This window comes from Rhodotorula paludigena, assembly GCF_050403205.1.
Source record: "Rhodotorula paludigena JCM10292 DNA, Rt_paludigena_JCM10292v1_ctg39, whole genome shotgun sequence".
NCBI lineage: Eukaryota > Fungi > Basidiomycota > Microbotryomycetes > Sporidiobolales > Sporidiobolaceae > Rhodotorula > Rhodotorula paludigena.
In genome coordinates this window covers 75,816-92,312 of record NW_027481419.1, presented here as the reverse complement: position 1 = coordinate 92,312, position 16,497 = coordinate 75,816, and the positions used below count along the sequence as shown (strand labels likewise).

The window sequence follows — 16,497 nt, the reverse complement described above, 5'->3', positions numbered from 1 at the left end:
TTATCGCAGCGAGAGCGAGGGAGCCGAGGATTGAGCCGGAGAGGACGAAAGGGATCCGGATGACCAACCCTCTCGAGGCGTCGTTTCTGAGCACAATCAGCGCCGACCCGTACCACAGCGAGAGCTTACGGGATCACGCACACGAACACCTGGGCTGTAGCACGCACCCTCCAGCGCACGCCCTCTTTCTCTCCTCTTCCCCACCACTCGTCTCTCGCCATCCCGCTCATCCACTTCCGACCATGCCGACCCCGCTGAACGTTGGAGGCCTCCCTGTTGCCGTCTACGGCCTCGACAAACTCACCGCAGCAGAGCCGGGCGCACCCGCGCGCGACCTCGCCGTGCTCTTCCTCCTGCATGGCCGCATGGGGCGGGCCGACCACGCCCTAATCCACGGTTTTGCCGACCGTCTCGTCGAGCACGCGCACGAGCAGCGCACCGCCGACCGCGAGCAGCGCGCAAAGGACCTCCTCGTCGTCGCGTTCGATCAGCGGAACCATGGGCACCGCGAGGTCGAGCGCGAGCGTAACCTCGGGTGGGTCGAGGGCGGGAGCAAGCGCGCGAAAGAGCGCAAGGAGCTCGGCTTGGCAGAGGGCGAGCTCGACAACGCACGCCACGCGACAGACATGATGGCCCTCCAGAGTGCGTCCTCCCTTTCCGTCGCTGCTTCCGCTTTCCCAGCGTAGCAGCTGACCTCGAATGCGTTCACAGCTGGTACCGCACGTGACGTCTCGTTCCTGATCGACTTCCTCCCGCCTGCGCTGTTCCCGCACGACGAGCGCACCGTCACCGACTGGTTCTGCGCCGGCATCTCGCTCGGCGGACACGCGACCTGGCTTGCCCTCGCACACGGTGCGCTTTCCTTGCTTAATAACCGACGCACCGATTGTTGACGCAGGAGCCAACGCAACCAGAGCCGCGCATCTCGCTCGGGATCCCCATCATCGGCTCGCCTTCAACCCTCACGCTACTCTCGCACCGCGCCGCGCACCTGCCCGCGCCGCACGGCCCGCTCCCGCTCGCGGCGCCGACTTTCCCCGCCTCGCTCATCGCGCTCTTCAAGCGCACCGACCCGGACCAGGTCCCGCGCGAGACGTGGCGCGGGAGGAGGATCCTCGTTCTGAGCGGGGCCGACGACAAGCTCGTTAACTTTGTCAACGGCGGGTCGGAGAAATTTGTCGAGCGGCTGCGGGAGGAAGGGACGGAATGCACGGTCGAGACTTGGGTGCAGGAAAAGACGTGCGTTCTTTCGTGGCCTTCTCAAGCCGCTCACGAGGGCATGGCACTGACTCGCTGCCGTCCCTGCGCGCGGGCGCTCTCTCTCTCTCGCCTTATCGACACGTGGCAGTGGCCACGCCTGCACGCCCGAGATGATCGAGCGAGCGTGCGAGTTCGTCTGGCGCCAAGGGCTCGCCGCGACGTCCTCCTCTCCGTCGTCGGTAGCGTCCAGCGGCGCAGAGCCAGTGCAGCGGGGCAAGATGTAGCTCTGTACGAATCGTATGCATGCATAGGCGCAATGCGGTGCGCAAATGGACCGCTCGGACCGCCCTCGACTCTGCTGCGGCGGGGCGGCTCTCGGCCTCAGTGTGGGCGACAGTCTGTCGAACAGTGTTCGCCTCTGTCAGACGGTCGAGCAGCTCTGTTCCAGTGGGGCTTCTGACCGAGCGACTGGCTCGGCGGGGATGAACTTTGTCTCTCCTGCTCGTGCTCTCTCCTTCTTTCAGTTCCGCTCTCACTCTCGCTCTCGCGCGTCTTCCCGCTCAGCCTATTGCTCTCGTCCCCTGCCTACTCGACAACCATGCCCGAGTCGTCTGGCGCGCCGACCGAGTCGCTCCCGCTCCCGCCCGCTGCTTCGCCCGCTCACGCCAACTCGAACGTCGCGGTCACTTCAAGCATCGATCCCGACTCGGTAGCTGTCGTGGCGAGTGCGGGGATGGAAAACGCGACTGAGCAAGTCGGACAGCCTGGTGCGTTCCCCGTTTCGCGTTGGTCTGCGTCGACGTGTGTCGCGTCGACGCACTCGTCCGCCTGGTTGACAGTTGCATGCACAGGTGACATCTCGAGTACGGCAACGACTTCTTCACCCACCGCCGCTACCGAACCCCCTCGCCGCGCCCCTCGCCGGCGCTGGACAGCCCCCGAGTCGACCCTCTTCGCGTCGCTCGTCGCGCAGCAGGGAACGCTTGGCGCGAACGCGTGGCACGCCATCGCCGAGGGGCTCGTCGAGCAGGGGTTCGCGCGCAGGAGCGAGTCTGCGCTCCGCGAGAGGCACAGGATCATGCAGGAGCGGAAGGAGGCCGTTGCCGAGGGAGGTGCGTCGCGATTTGCTGCTCTCTGTACTGCTTCCTGACGGCTCGGCGAGGCACTGAAGAAGCGCACTGCGTTCATATAGACAAGGACTACAAGCCTGGCGAGCGCCGCGGCTGGACCCTCACCGAAGACGCGACCCTCCTCGCGCTGCACTCGCTCTCGACCGCTCCCACCCCCTCTCCTCCCCCGTCCAGCTCCTCCGCGCCTTCTTCCATCGCTTCGTCCGCCGCGACTACGGTCTACCGCCCGCACGCGATTAGTTGGACCGCCGCGAAGCGCTTGTTCGACGCGGGTCGGACGACGGGCGACCTGCAGCAGCGGCTGCAGGCGCTCAAGGAGCGCGAGAAGGCGCGCGGCGCGCAGGGTAGGATGCGCGATGCGGGGATGGCGAGGCTCGTGGGAGAGGCGACGGCGAGGATCGAGGGGGCAGGGGAGGGAATGGAGGGCGAGCGGAAGAAGGAGGAGGAGCAGATGGGGAAGGTCGGCGTGGGCAGCGGGAGCGAAGAGAAGGGTGCGCTCTCGCCGCTCGGAGCGGGAGATCCTGCTGCGGAGGGGCAGGGCGAGATGGTGAAGGTCGACGCGACGGCGGCGAGCCGTATGCCGGGCGAGCCGGAGCAGGCCGCAGAGGACAAGAGGGCGTCGGGCGCCGAGGCGCAGGGCATCACCTCCGAGGAGGACACTACCGCAACGCAGCACCAGCAACCGGCGCGGAGGTCGCTGGCGGGTTCGCCTGCGGTGGGGGCAGCTCAGGTGCGTCGCGCTTCCGCCGCTGAAGTCGCGTGCAGCTCGTTGCTGCTGCCGGCGAGCCTTCTTCGCACTGACGCCCACAATTCATTGCTATGTCGGGTCTACAGAGCGAGCCTCACCCGACGTTCAACCCTCTCCCCGACGCCAACAGCGGCAACTTCGCCTCATCTCGTCCTGCCGCGCAGCAACCGCCCGCTCTTCCTCCTCCGCTCATCTCGGCCGGCCTTACCGCCTCCGATGCGTCTCAGTCGCTCGCCTCCGGCGATGCGCCGGCACAGCCCTCCGCCCAGCAGCAGCAAGCGCCGGCGCCGCGCTCGAGCGTGTCGCCTGCCAACGGCGCTTCGCTCGGCCATGCATCTTCGCAAGTTGCTCCCGACTCGATCCTTCCCGCTCCCGCTCCCGCCGCACAGCAGCACCAGTCGGCGCCCGAACAGCAGAAGAGGAAGAAGCGCACGCTGTTTGCTTCCGCGGCGGACTTGCATCGCGACCTCGAACGCCTTCAAAAGGTCAGGAAGGTCCTCTCGGATCCGGGCGCGGGCTCGGTCGCGGGCATGGACAGGGTAGAGAGCGAGGCGAAGGAGAGCTGAGCTGGCGCGCAGGGGAATTGCGCGGCAAGTAGGGAGAACGGGAGGACCTTCCCAAGTCGCTTTGCATCGCGCTGCTTTGTTCCCGTTCTCGACGCGACACTCATCCGACGGCGTTGCGAGGCTTTCTCAACTCTTGTAGAACGGCTGAGAGGCTTGCGAGTGAAATGCGCTCGAGCCTGCTTGCGGTGGCGGCTCCGGCAACTCCGAGCCTCCTTCGTCCTTCGTCTGCTTCGATCCCCGACCAACGTGCTCAGATGGCTCCGCCGCCGGTGTGGCAGTCGTACGGCGATGCGTGCCAGTCGTCTGCCATGGCGAGCAGCTCAGTCCTGCCTGCTTCGACCGGTGCGTCGCCATTGGAAGCTTGCTTGCCGCCGGCATAGTTTGACAAGCTTGAACTTGCGACGGACGGTGCGTACAGCTGCACCGATGGAGTCTACTGCCGCGTGGACTCTCTCTGCAGACTTGCGCCTACTCGCGCTCTTCGCGCTTCTCCCGCCGTCGCATCCATCAACCGCCGGCTCCTTCGCCTTGGCCGCCGCTCTCCTCTTCCCGTCCGTCCCCAGTTCCCATCTACATAGCCGTCACAAGATTGCTCAGGACGCGCTGAGGCTGGCGTGTCCCGGCAGTGGGGTCGATGTGTGGCAGCAGGGCCCGCTTCGCGACGAGACGGACCACATGAGGACTTTCTTGCGCGAGCGAGGGCTTCTTCCGAGTCAGGCGGGAGGTGCAGGCGCTTCATACTTCCGCACAAAGCCGGCGTCTCAGCAGCCGCCCTCGTTCCTCCGGCCGCCCGCAGCGCCGTTGGGCCACTCCTTCCGACCTGCGCGCGACAGGCCGACTCTGACCGCTCCTCCTGCGCCGAAGCGCTCTAGAATCGCTCTTCCAAGTCAGAAGGCGAGCTTTGAGCGGCGTCGGAGCGCTCCTCGCTCGGATCCTATGCGCACCGTTGCGCCACTGCCCGGTGCTTCCGCTTCTCTCGCCTTGACTTCGTCGACCGCGGGACGCGCGCTGGGCGAAGCTGCTACCTACTCGCCTCACGACCCTCTGATCCCTTTGCCTGCAGCTCAGCGACATTTCTCTCACCCGTCGACGTTCCTCGCGTGTGATCCACCGCCGGACCACCCGCCGCCGCTCTCGCGCGACTCGCGCCTACGGTACGAAGGAGCGTCGCTCGAGCTCGGGGGCCACGTCCCCAGCAAAACTGGCGCGAGCGGGAGCGCGACGACTCGCGGCGGAGGGCCGACGGCGATAACCGCAGCAGTTGACCCGCACCACCAGCAGCAACAGCTTCCGGCACCGATCTCTCCCGCTGCAGTCCCCTCTCTTTCGGTCCAGTACAGCTCCAGTTTCGGTCCGCTGTCGAGCGGTAAGGCGAGTCAAGACGGCCGTGCACCCCTGGCGCACGCGGATCCGCAAAGCGCGAACGCCGGCGCTGAGAAGCATGAATGGCAGCGGCGGGCAAAGTGGGCGGGCGATGTCTTGAGCCTGAGTCGTGGGTGAGTGAGGAGCAATGCGAGTGCTTAGCAATGTGTCGGAGTACAGAACCGTCCTGCTTGTCATCCACCCTGCTTGCACTAGGCACTTCTCCCTCGCCAAGGTCAAAGACCGGGCTGTCAAGTATCAAAGGACTCGATGCATCTCGGAGGACCATGCTTGCAAGCGCCGCGCGGCCCCTTTGCCACCATTGACGCCGTCACTCCTGCTCGCCTCGACGCCGTTTAACTCTGCTTGCCTCCAGAAAATGGCCGATCCGCGCGGCAGCTCGCGAGCGAGTATGAAAGAGGACTGAGAATGCTCGAACCAGCTGCTCTTCATGTGAACTCAGACCAGCAGGCAGTGTGTCGCGAGAAGTGTCTTCAAGCGAGCGAAAAGTGTCTCGTGGCCGGCGGTGAAAGCGAGCGAAGCGGCACGACTGCCTCGAAAGGGTTCGAACGTGCTCAGAACGTGCTAGGCTGCAGGCCAGCTTGACCTCTCAAGGGAGTGGGCGCGCACGGTGTTTGTCGCGATGCTCCGCTTCCACGCGCATCTCGCGGCTGCGTCCTCGTCTCTCTTGTGATCGCCCCGCTCGCTCTTCGTAAGTCTACACAGCCAGCTGCAGGCTGCCGTACAGGCCTAGACACTCTGGTGCAGCCGCTCACAAGGAGAGCCAATTCATGACGTCGGGCTCTGCTCTCCCCATCGAGCACTTGACTTCTGCCGTCCTCTGTTTCTTGCCTCTTCCTCCAAGTCGAAGTCCCATCATGGCTGGGATTGCTATGGGCATTGCAAACATGTCTTCTGCACTGGTCAACATCCGACATCGACCGGCGCAGACGCCAGAGCAGCGCGAGGCTGGTTCGCTTGGCTTGCACTTGCACTATGCAGCGACGCGACTGACCCCGTGCGCACATGCAGAAGAAGCTGCGCAAGTAGAAGCTGATAGTCGGCCTCGGGCGGACGCTCACGATGCAAGTCCGAATACTCCTTCGAAGGACGGGGCCGGTTCAAGTCAGTGCATCTGTAGCGCACACCTTCCTAAACTTACACCTTGGTGCACAGGCGGAAATTCACGCTGGCGCTCACTCTGCGCAAAGCTGACGCACTCGCTACGCAAGAATTGAAAGCACTGGTTCTTCCCACCACATTGTACAATCCGAATCCGCTGTGTGCTAGTCCACCACCATCACCTCAGTCTCCCGCTCCTGCTTGCCAACACTCTCTAGCCTCTGTTTCGTAAGTGTCCTCAGCTTGGGCTCGTCGCCCGACGTGCTCCGGACCGCGACGCTCTCGCGCTCGTCCACCTTGCGCTGCTCCTCGCACCGCTCTCCCTCTTTGCCCTCGCTCGCCTGCACGGCCTCGAGTAGCGCCTGCAGCGGCGCGTCCCTGCACACGCGCGGTGATCTCTTCGCCAGTTCAGGCGTGACCTGCGCGTTCCCTCCTAGCTCGAGCGGCGCATCCGCATCCTCGTCAAGCCGGCGCGGCATCACCGGCGTGCGCGTTGCCGTCGATACTCGATCCTCTGTCACGTGTGGCGGAGTAAGGAGCGTGCGCGGCGTGGCCCCGTTGAAAGGGTACAGCAGCGCATCGAGCTGCGCAGCGACCCTGTTACGGACTCGCCTGCGCGGGATGTCGTCGTCCATTTTGTCCTCGTGCACGCTGAAGGTATGCGCGCCATCCGGCGCAGGCGCAGCGGACTGCGCTAGCGGCGAAGGGGCAGAGACGCTTACGCGCCGGATGCCGTGCGCGTCGTCCTCGACGCGAAGGATTCCCCCTGGTGACGGCGGGACGTGCAGCTCGCGCACCTGGACGATGCGCGCTCGCTTGTTGTGCGCGGTGGGAGGCGGAGCGGGCGAGGGAGGACGCGCGACAGCGTCGATGGAGGGAGGCGTCGCGGCGGATGCGGGGCCTTTGGGACTCGACGGTCGAGAGTGCAGCCCCAAGGCGTGCGCGAGCTGCTCGAGGTTCGTCGACTCGGTCTGGACGAGTCCGTCGAGGCAGACGCGGCGCGGGTCGTCGCCGCCGAGTTCCTCGAGGGCGGTGGCGACGCGCTCGAGGCGCTGCGGCACCGAGGCCGGGTCGTGGCGCGGGAGAGCGAGCGAGCAGAGCGTGCGAAAGGGCCAGGAAGAGAGGGGCGTGTGGGTCCGGAGGCAGAGGGCGTGCAGGGAGAGGGCGGTGAGGTCCTCGGCGAAGGTCCACGGCGGGTCCGGCGCTTCTACCGCTGCGTGCAAGCGTCAGCGTTGCACGTAAGCTACAGCGAGTGCAGACTGTACCGCACACCATTGTGGCTCTTCAGGAGCCGCAGATGGAGTCGCGGCTGACGGTTCCTCGAACACTCTTTCCGCCTCGAGAGGGGGAAAGGAGGCCGCAGAAGCCGACATCTCGAGAAGCTGGCAGTCCGAGCCACAGTTGAGAGCGCGAGCACGTCCAGCCAACTCAGGCAGCGCGAAAGCCAGAGATTGATAGCCCGACGAGGACGAGCCAGAGCAAGGATGCCGAGCGCAGCGCGCGGCAGCGACGTCTCGGGCTCGCCGACGTACATGCGCTAAAGCACGGACGACTGTTCGTAGGACGGACGCGGCAGACAGAGACACCTGTGTACCGCGGACGGACGAAGGGGACGTGCGCGGACCGAGACGAGCCCGAGGCGTGCGCTTGGAGTCGTCGCCAGCGAGACGGTGCGACGACCAGAATTTGTCCCACGGTTGTCCACTGTCATGTGGACTCTTCTTCGCTCTTTGAAAACGGAGGTGAGCAGAGGCCGACGACGTTGCGGCGAGTGAGGGAGAGGAGACACGACGAGGTGCGAGTGGATTGTACGACATGCGAGTGAAAAGAGCGAGAGAATGAGGCGAACGAGGCGGGTTGGAATGCGATGCGAGGAGGGGCGAAAGGAAAGAGGGCGAAAGGTAAGAGTGGCGAAAGGAAAGAGGGCGTAAGGGAAGAGAGCGGTCACTTCTTGTCTGCGGAGCGGAACGAAACGTGAGCAAACGTTCTTTTCCCACATCCCTGCATGACCACTCCAAGAACACAATCCGGGGCAGAAAAGAGCGGCGGCCGCTGGATGAAACTCACGTGCATCCTTCCCCGTCGCCTTCATCCAGCTCGGCCTGACCCCTCCTCCTCCTCCTCCTCCTCCCCCCATCCCGAGCAGCCTGCGCATCTTTTCCTCCTTCTCGCGCTTCTTGCGCGCTTCGTCCGACTCTGTGCCGGCAATGGCGCTCGCAGAGGAAGCGGGAGGCGCGGGCTCGCGCGGGTCGAACGAAGGCGGCGTGGGGAGGGGGGCGGCGACGGCGAGGATGTCGGGGACGAGCGGCGGCGGAGACGTTGTCGTCGCGTTCAGCGCGTCGACGTCTATCGGCACAGCGGCGGAAGAAGAGGGGTAGGGGGAGGGAGAGGCGGAGGGAGGCTCGAACTTGAGGTAGAGGGTCGACGAGGGCGTGAACTGCAGGTCCATGAGCGACTTGCCCTTGTGGGCGGGGTCGCCGCGGCGGTACTCTGTCCGCGGAGGGGTCTGGTCTGCGGGTTGACGAGCCGTCAGCGTCCGCGAGACTGTCCGTCGCAAACATTGGTCTCCAGCGCGCGGAAGGTGCGCGCGCAGAGAGAGAGAGAGAGAGCGAGAGACGGGAGGCCGGGACGCACAGAGGACAAAGGGGACGTCGCGGATGTCGGGTCGGAGGGCGAGGCGGACAAATTCGTACAGGTGGACGAGCTTGTCGGACGAGGGAAAGACGCCCTCGAGCTGCGAGCGGTCGGCAAAGCGGATGCGGATGCGGGTCTGCGTGCGGGCGAGTCACTGTTCTGTCAGAGTCACAGAGATTGTGAAGGGAAGGGAGTCCGTCTCGTGCGCACCTGGGGCCAGCGGGCGGCCTTTGCGCGGCTGCGTTCCGCGTCCTGGCGGTCGCGGAGCTTCTGGGTGAGGAGCGGGCGGTCGACGAGGTCCTCGCGCTTCCTGACCTGGCCGGCAAAGGCCTGCTGGAGCTCGGACGGGGTGGGCTGGAAGTAGGACTCGGGGAGGTCGAGGAACGAGCGCGACGAGGCGGCGGCGGCGGACGAGGACGAGTCGGAGGGGAGGAAGTAGCGGGCCTCGAACGCGCGCTGCTTTGCCGGGTCGGTCGGGTGGACCGAGGTGAGGACGACGGTGCGCGGGGCGCTGTCTCCTGCTGCGAGCGAGGGAGCGGGAGCGGGTGCAGGTTCGGCGCGAGGAGGAGGAGGAGGAGGAGGGGACGGCGAGGGCTCGGGCGAGGGCGAAAGGGCGGCGTCGCCTGGCAGACGGGAAGCAAAGGACGCGGGAATGTCGGCCATTCCTCTCTGCGCCGCCTTTAGTCTCTAGCGAGTGCGAGGGAGGGCAATCCGCTCCGCTCCACCTCCGAGTCTAGTCGGCTCGCCTCTGTCGCTGTCCCCACTTGGCTCCCAGGTGCGCCAGAGAGCGCGTGCAAGTGCCATGCGCGTGCTCGTGTGCACCGGGTGCTCGTCCGGCCTCGGCCTCGCTGCCCTCGCCGCCTTTGTCGACCGCGTCATCGCCGCGTCTTCCCCTCGTCGTTCGCGCTGGCACATCCTCGCAGCGCACCGCACGAGCGAGCTCTCGGACGAGCAGCACGCACTCACCGCCCGCTGCGACCACCATGGCATCCCGCTCGCCTGGCTCCCGCTCGACCTCGCAGACGCCCACTCGGTGCACTCGTTCGCTCGCACCGTGCACCACCGCGCACCACATCACATCGACGCTCTCCTGCTCAACGCTGCATGCTGGAACACCACCTGTACTGGAGTGCCACTCGGCGACACGACCTGGACCGAGGAAGCGGTCGTCAACGCCTGCTGTGCGCTTCGCTCCCTTGCTTTCGCTCCGTCGACAAGCTCCTGACTCGTACCGAGCGCCCATCTCTAGCTCAACACTTGCTCGTGGGCCTCTTGGGACCTCTCCTCGGCTCGTCGGGCCCCTCGCGCATCGTCGTCACCACCTCGAACCTGCACAAATTCGTCTCGTCCCTCGGTCCGCTCCCTCTTCCAGCCCTCATCTCACTCTAGAGGCCGCAAACTGAGTGAATGTGCTCCCGAGCAGACCATCTCACCTCGCTCCTCCACCCCCCGCCCTCCCCTCCCTCCCACTCCGCCCCGCCCAGCACCGGCAAATCCCGCTACGCAGCCTCGAAAGCCGCGCAGCTCGTCTCGGCCGCCTACTGGGCCTCAAAGCTGCGCGACAACCGAGTCCAAGTCGTAGCCGTCTCGCCCGGTGCGTCTCGTCGACTCTCCCGTCAGGCGGGTGCGCTGTACAAAGAGGCACGCACGCTGACTAGGCAACCGTGCTCTTCGATACCAGGCTTCGTACCCACGACGGGCCTGTCGCGCTCGTCTGGACCGCTCGCGCGCTGGGCGATGCAGCATCTGATCAGCTGGGCGCCCTTCGCCGTCTCGCTCGAAGAGGGTGCGCGGGCTTCTCCTCCGATTTAATTGACCCCGCCCCGCACGAGTCCCGTGCAGCTCACTGTTCCGGCTCTGGTGGCCCGTCTGTAGGTGCTGCGCGGATCGCGCGATGCCTCCCGCTCGACTCGCTCCCGCCGCCCGACTCGTCCGCACCCGCACCGTCCGACTTGCCCACCGACGCACTCTCGGCCCTCCTCCTCCACGCCAGCACAGCTTCGCCTGCGTCTGCAGACCCCGCGGAAGACGCCTCTGTCGCTTCACCCGCACGACCAGCAAACCCACTCCCGTTCCTCTGCCTCTCGCTTCCCTCTTCCGCCCAACTCCCGTCCCCCGCCGACTTCCGCACCGGTACAGCCTGCACGCCCGGCGGGCTCTTCGGCTCGCAGGAGATACGTGCGCGGACCGCAGCGGAGGGCTGGGAGGGGATCGCGAGGGAGGTTTTCGGCCGGTGGGAGGAGTGGACCCGCGGCGCGGCGTAGAAGAGGTGTGCCCGCACGGCCTTGCTCTCCTGAACTGGTCGCGACTGGTCCAATGTGACTGGAGAAACTGCTCCTCGTCAGCGTGCGCCAGGACGTGCACTCTTCCGGGCTCAGCAAACGCTGTTGGCCCCGCCCCTGCTCCGGCTCCAGTGGAATCGCTCGCCCCGCCGTCTCGCACGGGATCTATCTCGGGCTCATTGTGCTCCTGCTCCAACGCTCGTTTTGGAACCTCTCAATCGACGACCACCGCGGTCCTTCCTGCTCGATCGCGTCCGTGGGTGGGACCTTCTCAAGCGGCTTTCACCATCTTTTCTTGCTTATAGAGCTCGCTTCTCTCGTTCTCTTTCTTGTCGCTGTGCTGCTGTTCCGTCGTCACCTGCGCCCAATCGCCATGCTCATCCCGCTCTCCTACCTCCTCGCCCTGCCCACCCTCGCCCTCTCCGCCCCGCTCTCCGCCCCTCCCTCCATCTCCAGCGCCCTCTCCGCCTTCACCCCGCCCTCGTCCGCGTCTGCGTCCTGGTCCGCCGGCGCGACGACCGCCTTTTCCGCGCACAGCAGCTGCAACGCGACGCAGCGCCGCCTGATCGCCGACGGGCTCGGCGAGGCGCTCGAGCTTGCGCAGCATGCGCGCGCGCACCTGCGCCGCTGGGGCGCCGACGGGATGTGCGTCCCGTTCCCTCTCTCTCTCCTTGCCTCCGCCGCTCTACTTGACAAACTGGGCGGCGGGCGCGCGCGCAGGTTCAAAGACTGGTTCGGCGCCGCGGCGGATCCGAACGGGCTTGAAGGCCTGCTGGACCGGCTCGTCGACGGCGACAGGGCGGGCTTGCTCTTCCGGTGCGACGACCCGGACGCAGAGTGCGACGGCGAGTACGGCGTGATCCCCGGTGCGCGCACCCCCTCTTTCCCCTCGCTGCGGCACCCCCGGATGGGCGAAAGGACTGACAGGAAGGGGAGGGAGACAGGGTACTTCCGCGCTGGGGAAAAGGACCAGACGGTCGTGTGCGAGACGTACTACCTCGCGAAACCGTCGCTCGAGAACCTGTGCGTGCGCGGCCAGACGCTCTTTGCCAACGGGTCGGAGCGTGCGTCTTCCTCCCTCTCTTTTTATGCCTGGTCTCCTGTGTTGTTGCTGACTGGCAGAGAGCGCCTAGTCACGCAGGGAGCATGGTTCCTCCACCGCCTGCTGCACCTCCCGCAAGCTTCGGGCGGGCGCCTCTCCGACGTGGTCGACACGGCCGAGGAGGCGCTCGAGCTCGCCAAGGGCCCCAACGCTCGTTTCCGTTCCTTTCGCACATCTGAAGAGCTCGATCTGACTGCTGCGGGTGACGGCGCAGGCAAACGAGACGGAATACTCGATTCACTCGGTGCAATACTACGCGCTCGGTGCGCCGCACGCGCTTTGATTCCCTCTTGAAGCATCGCGGTTGATCCGAGCCGCGACCCGCAGACGTCTACGCCTACGACATCCTCCTTCCAGGCGTCGGCTGCCGCGGCGACAACTCGACGTCGGCGGCGTCGGAGTAAGCTTTGCGAGCCCAGCCCACAGGCGGGTCTTTCGGCTCACACCTAGATTGTTAGCGGTACGGAGGTGCTGCTGAAGTCGCCCGCATTGCGTGCAAGCCTGGACCGGGATCAACGGAGAAACGCGAGACGGCGCTTGCCCGACTTTCGAGAGTGTCGCGCTGCAACGTGCAACAAGCTCCTCACAAGATCAGTCCATTGATCGAGCAGCGGTCTCGTTGTGCGAGACGTGGTGCGGCGACGGTGCAGCGGAGACATCGGGCGGGCGAGACGACAAGAGAAGGCCGCAAGGGGCGACAGGAGGAAGTGCATCTTGTCAGATCGAGGAAATCTTCTCCGGATGCCGCCGGCCCCCGTTTCCTCATATTCCTTCTACCGCCTCTGTACCGCCTCGCGCTGCGTCCAGTCTGCTTGATCGACTGCCTCAGCCTGTCAGCGATCTGTCATCGCACCTGTGGCCGCCAGCGACCCCGCCCACACGCGCGTACAAAGTCGCCCGCGTCCTTCGGCTTGGCGTGCTCGCCCTGCACACGACCAACCGCTTCCATCGCCAACGGCAACACTCGCACGTGTCTGACGACTAGTGCTGCGCGTGCTGAAGAAATCTGTCCGGCTTGGTGAGCGTTGGTCGCCGTTCTCGCTGCGTGTCCGAAGCGATCGTGCGATCCTCGAAAATACGGCTTTCGCGCCGACCGCACGGCTTGAACCGACTCGCTGACCTTGTGCTCGCCGTACAGCATCCTCAGAGAATCCGCAGAGATCCCTCGGAAAGCAGCTCAGACGGAGGGGTCGACGTCTACACCGCCTCGAACCACCCGAATTTCCGCTCCGGTCGATCCGCCTTTGCATTGCTGAGCGATCATGGCACCTCCTACCTTACGCGACGGATCTGTCGCGTCGTCCGACAACGGCTCGGGGCCAGGCCACAAGCGCAAGCGCCTGCCGGCGTGCGACTGCTGCAAGATGCGCCGCCTCAAGTGCGAGCCCGTCCCGCCCCCCGGCAGCTGTCCGCGCTGCAAGGCGACCGGCGTGGTGTGTACGACGACGCCAGTCGTGCGCAAGAAGGCGCTGCCGAGGTCGGGCAAGCGCATCGAGGAGGCCAAGTGCGTCTTTCGTTTGCGCATCCCTCAGCTCTGCGCGGCTCATCTGACCCTCGAGCGGCAGGGCGACGTTTGGAACCGCAGATCCGGACGCGCCCGACTTCATGGGCGCGAGCAACACTCCGTGGGTCCAGCCGCGGCACCCGGGAGGGATCGACACGCTTGCGACGAGCATCCGCGAGCCGAATTTTGCCCTGAACGACGTCGACGACAAGCTCGCGGCGCAGGAGCACAACGGCGCGCTCGTCGCGCATCTCCTCGAGCGTGAGTCATAGACCGGTGCAAGCTTTTCGGGCCGAAGCGAGACGGCTGACCTCGTCGCGCCGCGGCAGTGTACCAAACTTTCCCGCAATCTTGGCTGCCGATAGGCATTCGAGGTCGCATTCTGCAGCAGTTTGAGGCTGCAGGGCGAAGACTTGATGCGTTGCCGCCGCACACCGAGGTGAGATTTCCGGCAGTGTTGATTCCCTTTGGCCGATGGCTCATCTCCGTTCCAACAGGTTCTCGCCTGCATCACCATTGCCCTCTCCGCCCGCCTCTCCTCTCATCCCGCCCTGTTTGCCGACGGCGCAAGCGCCATTCCGTCCTACCAGTCCCTCACACCCGCCTTCCTCGAGACAAGCCCCGATCTGCGCGAATTCGGCATTCGTCGCCAGGCCGCGTGCGAGAAGCTTGGGAGGAGAGCTGTCGACCTTGCGTGGAGGAGGGGCGTGCTCGTGCATACGAGCGAGGAGACCATGTCGTGCTGCTACTTGCTCGAGATGCTCGAAGGTCGTGAGTGGCGGCTCTTGCTCGCTCGACCCGCCTTGTTTTTTGCGCGCAGACTGACCAGACGGATTTGCGCTTGCAGGCAGCGATCCAGTCGCCGGCAAGCCGTACGGGAGCGCGTTCGTCTCGCACCTCCAGACAATTCTCAACCAGCAAGACTTGCCGGGCTCGACGATGAAGATTGTCAACATGTCGCTCGGCTGGAGCGCGCTCATCGTGAGCGCTCTCTTTCTCTGCATATTGGCAACAATCTAACAGCGGGCCATGCAGATGCGCGAGGCATTGTACGCCGCCAACACCGGCCGCACCTCGCACTTCACCGCAACCGACGACCTCCTGCTATGCGGCGAAGTGCCAATTTCGATTGAGGAGACGCTTCTAGAGTCGGTTGAGGACGTCGACGTCCGCGACTCGGTCACATTGTTCTTCCGCCCGATGCGCCCCTTCACCTACCACACCGCGCGTCTCGCACGTGAATGCGGCGAGAAGATCTCGGGCAGTGCGTCCTTACTCCTCGATCCGCGCTTTCAGACTGCTCACGTCCTGACTTCGCAGCCGCGGCCCGCCGCCAGCCGTTCAACGAGAACTTCGCGGCCAAGTACCTGACGCAGCTCGACCACCTCCTGCACCTCTTCGCGATCCTCGAGTCGCGCATCGCCTTTGTTCTCTCTCCCGCCGCGACGGCCGCACACTCGCTCCCCGCGCCGTTCGAGAAGGAGCGCTTCTTCATCATGAAGGCGTGCCTGCACACGCTCGGCCTCGCCTGGGCGGCGCTCATCCTCCCCGTCCACACCGAGCTGACGCGGCGCGTGTCAGACCTGCGCGAGCCGCTCTCGCCCCAGCACGGCGCGACGACGGCGGCGCACCGCGCGCCAGAGCGCCGGCGCACGCTCGAGCGCCTCGAGCTGCTCCTGCGACAGGTCGAGCAGACGGCGCTCAAGGCCGCGCGCATGGTCGCGCAGTGCGTCAAGGAGGCGCCGAGCTTGGCGTTCTTGACGTTCTTGCAGCAGGAACACCTCGACAAGTGGATCGAGGTGCTCAAGGGCGCGAGGACGGTCGAGGAGGGCGGCGAGGGCTTCACGCAGGACCAGAAGGAGAACGACTTGCGCTGGTGCGTCGCGCTCTTCCGGTCTGAGTTCAACGGCGTCTGACCGTACTCGGCTTGCGCACAGGATCCTCGAAGGCCTGAAGGCGATGGGATGGTCCTGGACAGACGGCGCGCCGCTCATCGCCAGTCTCGAAGACTACCTCGGCGAGATGCCGCTTGAACAGGGCATGCACATTCCGGGCAGCTCGTCTTCGTATGGGCAGCAGTCGCCGCAGGAGCAGCCGGCCGTCAGCCTCCCGTCGCCGCCGCCCATGCCGGCCTTCTCAAGCCCGCCGTTCGAGCAGACCCCAAGTTTTGCGCCCTCCGCCTACCAGTCGCACGGCCCTGCAACGTCCGTCGGAACCGACGTCTCGGCGTTCCTGACAACCGCCGCCCCGCCCGACCCGTCGACGTGCCCTCACCCGTCTGCCGCGGCTTCAACGTCGAACCTCTCGACGCTGTCGTCCCTCTTTGCCGGCGCCACCGCGCCCTCTCCACCCGCTGCAAGCCTCTCAGCAATGAGCGTCTCGACGGCTGCGCCTCCTCCCAGCCTGTCGCACGGTCCGCCAGCTGCGTCCCCCAGCGCACCCGCCGCGCTGCCGGACCTGTCAACGCTCATCTCGATGTACTCGTCCGGCGCGCTCGACCAGGTCGTCGGCTCGCTCGGCGCGGCGGGGATGGATGTCGGCACGCTCGCGAGCCAGTACTTTGCCGGGACGCTCGATGTCGGGGGCCTGCTCAGTAACCCGCACATCGGCGCGGCAGCGGCTGCGGCGGGCCTCGGTGGATCGGCGACCACGCAGATGCACAGTGGGGTTGAGGCGGCGGTCGGGATGCAGGGACCGGCGCTCGGGCAGACGCAGAGCGAGTTTGATCTGCAGAGCCTGCTCGCGGAACCGGTCTTTGGCTCGTCGCTTTCGTAAGTCGTCCTCGGTTCAGTTGCGTGTGTCCATTAATAGACTTAGTATGTTGTATGGGTTCCCTTTGTGCAGTAG

General features: G+C 65.7%; 6 protein-coding genes across 6 annotated transcripts; 5 read left to right on the top strand and 1 right to left on the bottom strand.

Moving 5' to 3' along the window:
- Positions 1-242: 242 nt before the first annotated feature.
- On the top strand, positions 243-1,484 carry JCM10292_003848 (alpha/beta hydrolase family protein; the record flags this gene model as incomplete). The annotated part of the gene is made up of 4 exons (XM_076650700.1): positions 243-642; positions 712-852; positions 915-1,239; positions 1,349-1,484. 4 exons carry the CDS (start codon positions 243-245, stop codon positions 1,482-1,484), a joined length of 1,002 nt encoding a protein of 333 aa, XP_076503751.1.
- Positions 1,485-1,798: 314 nt separating this feature from the next.
- JCM10292_003847 (uncharacterized protein) lies at positions 1,799-3,644 on the top strand (the record flags this gene model as incomplete). The annotated part of the gene is made up of 4 exons (XM_076650699.1): positions 1,799-1,967; positions 2,052-2,312; positions 2,393-3,060; positions 3,165-3,644. 4 exons carry the CDS (start codon positions 1,799-1,801, stop codon positions 3,642-3,644), a joined length of 1,578 nt encoding a protein of 525 aa, XP_076503750.1.
- Positions 3,645-6,292: 2,648 nt separating this feature from the next.
- On the bottom strand, positions 6,293-9,425 carry JCM10292_003846 (uncharacterized protein; the record flags this gene model as incomplete). Its single annotated transcript, XM_076650698.1, has 4 exons — positions 6,293-7,341; positions 8,196-8,639; positions 8,763-8,898; positions 8,973-9,425. 4 exons carry the CDS (start codon positions 9,423-9,425, stop codon positions 6,293-6,295), a joined length of 2,082 nt encoding a protein of 693 aa, XP_076503749.1.
- A 139-nt stretch (positions 9,426-9,564) lies between these two features.
- JCM10292_003845 (uncharacterized protein) lies at positions 9,565-11,026 on the top strand (the record flags this gene model as incomplete). The annotated part of the gene is made up of 5 exons (XM_076650697.1): positions 9,565-9,943; positions 10,012-10,116; positions 10,186-10,356; positions 10,444-10,548; positions 10,638-11,026. 5 exons carry the CDS (start codon positions 9,565-9,567, stop codon positions 11,024-11,026), a joined length of 1,149 nt encoding a protein of 382 aa, XP_076503748.1.
- A 391-nt stretch (positions 11,027-11,417) lies between these two features.
- JCM10292_003844 (uncharacterized protein) lies at positions 11,418-12,550 on the top strand (the record flags this gene model as incomplete). The annotated part of the gene is made up of 5 exons (XM_076650696.1): positions 11,418-11,689; positions 11,765-11,910; positions 11,989-12,108; positions 12,178-12,300; positions 12,474-12,550. 5 exons carry the CDS (start codon positions 11,418-11,420, stop codon positions 12,548-12,550), a joined length of 738 nt encoding a protein of 245 aa, XP_076503747.1.
- An 858-nt stretch (positions 12,551-13,408) lies between these two features.
- Positions 13,409-16,425, top strand: JCM10292_003843 (uncharacterized protein; the record flags this gene model as incomplete). Its single annotated transcript, XM_076650695.1, has 8 exons — positions 13,409-13,650; positions 13,712-13,911; positions 13,980-14,089; positions 14,148-14,421; positions 14,498-14,631; positions 14,686-14,914; positions 14,971-15,526; positions 15,588-16,425. 8 exons carry the CDS (start codon positions 13,409-13,411, stop codon positions 16,423-16,425), a joined length of 2,583 nt encoding a protein of 860 aa, XP_076503746.1.
- Positions 16,426-16,497: the final 72 nt, after the last annotated feature.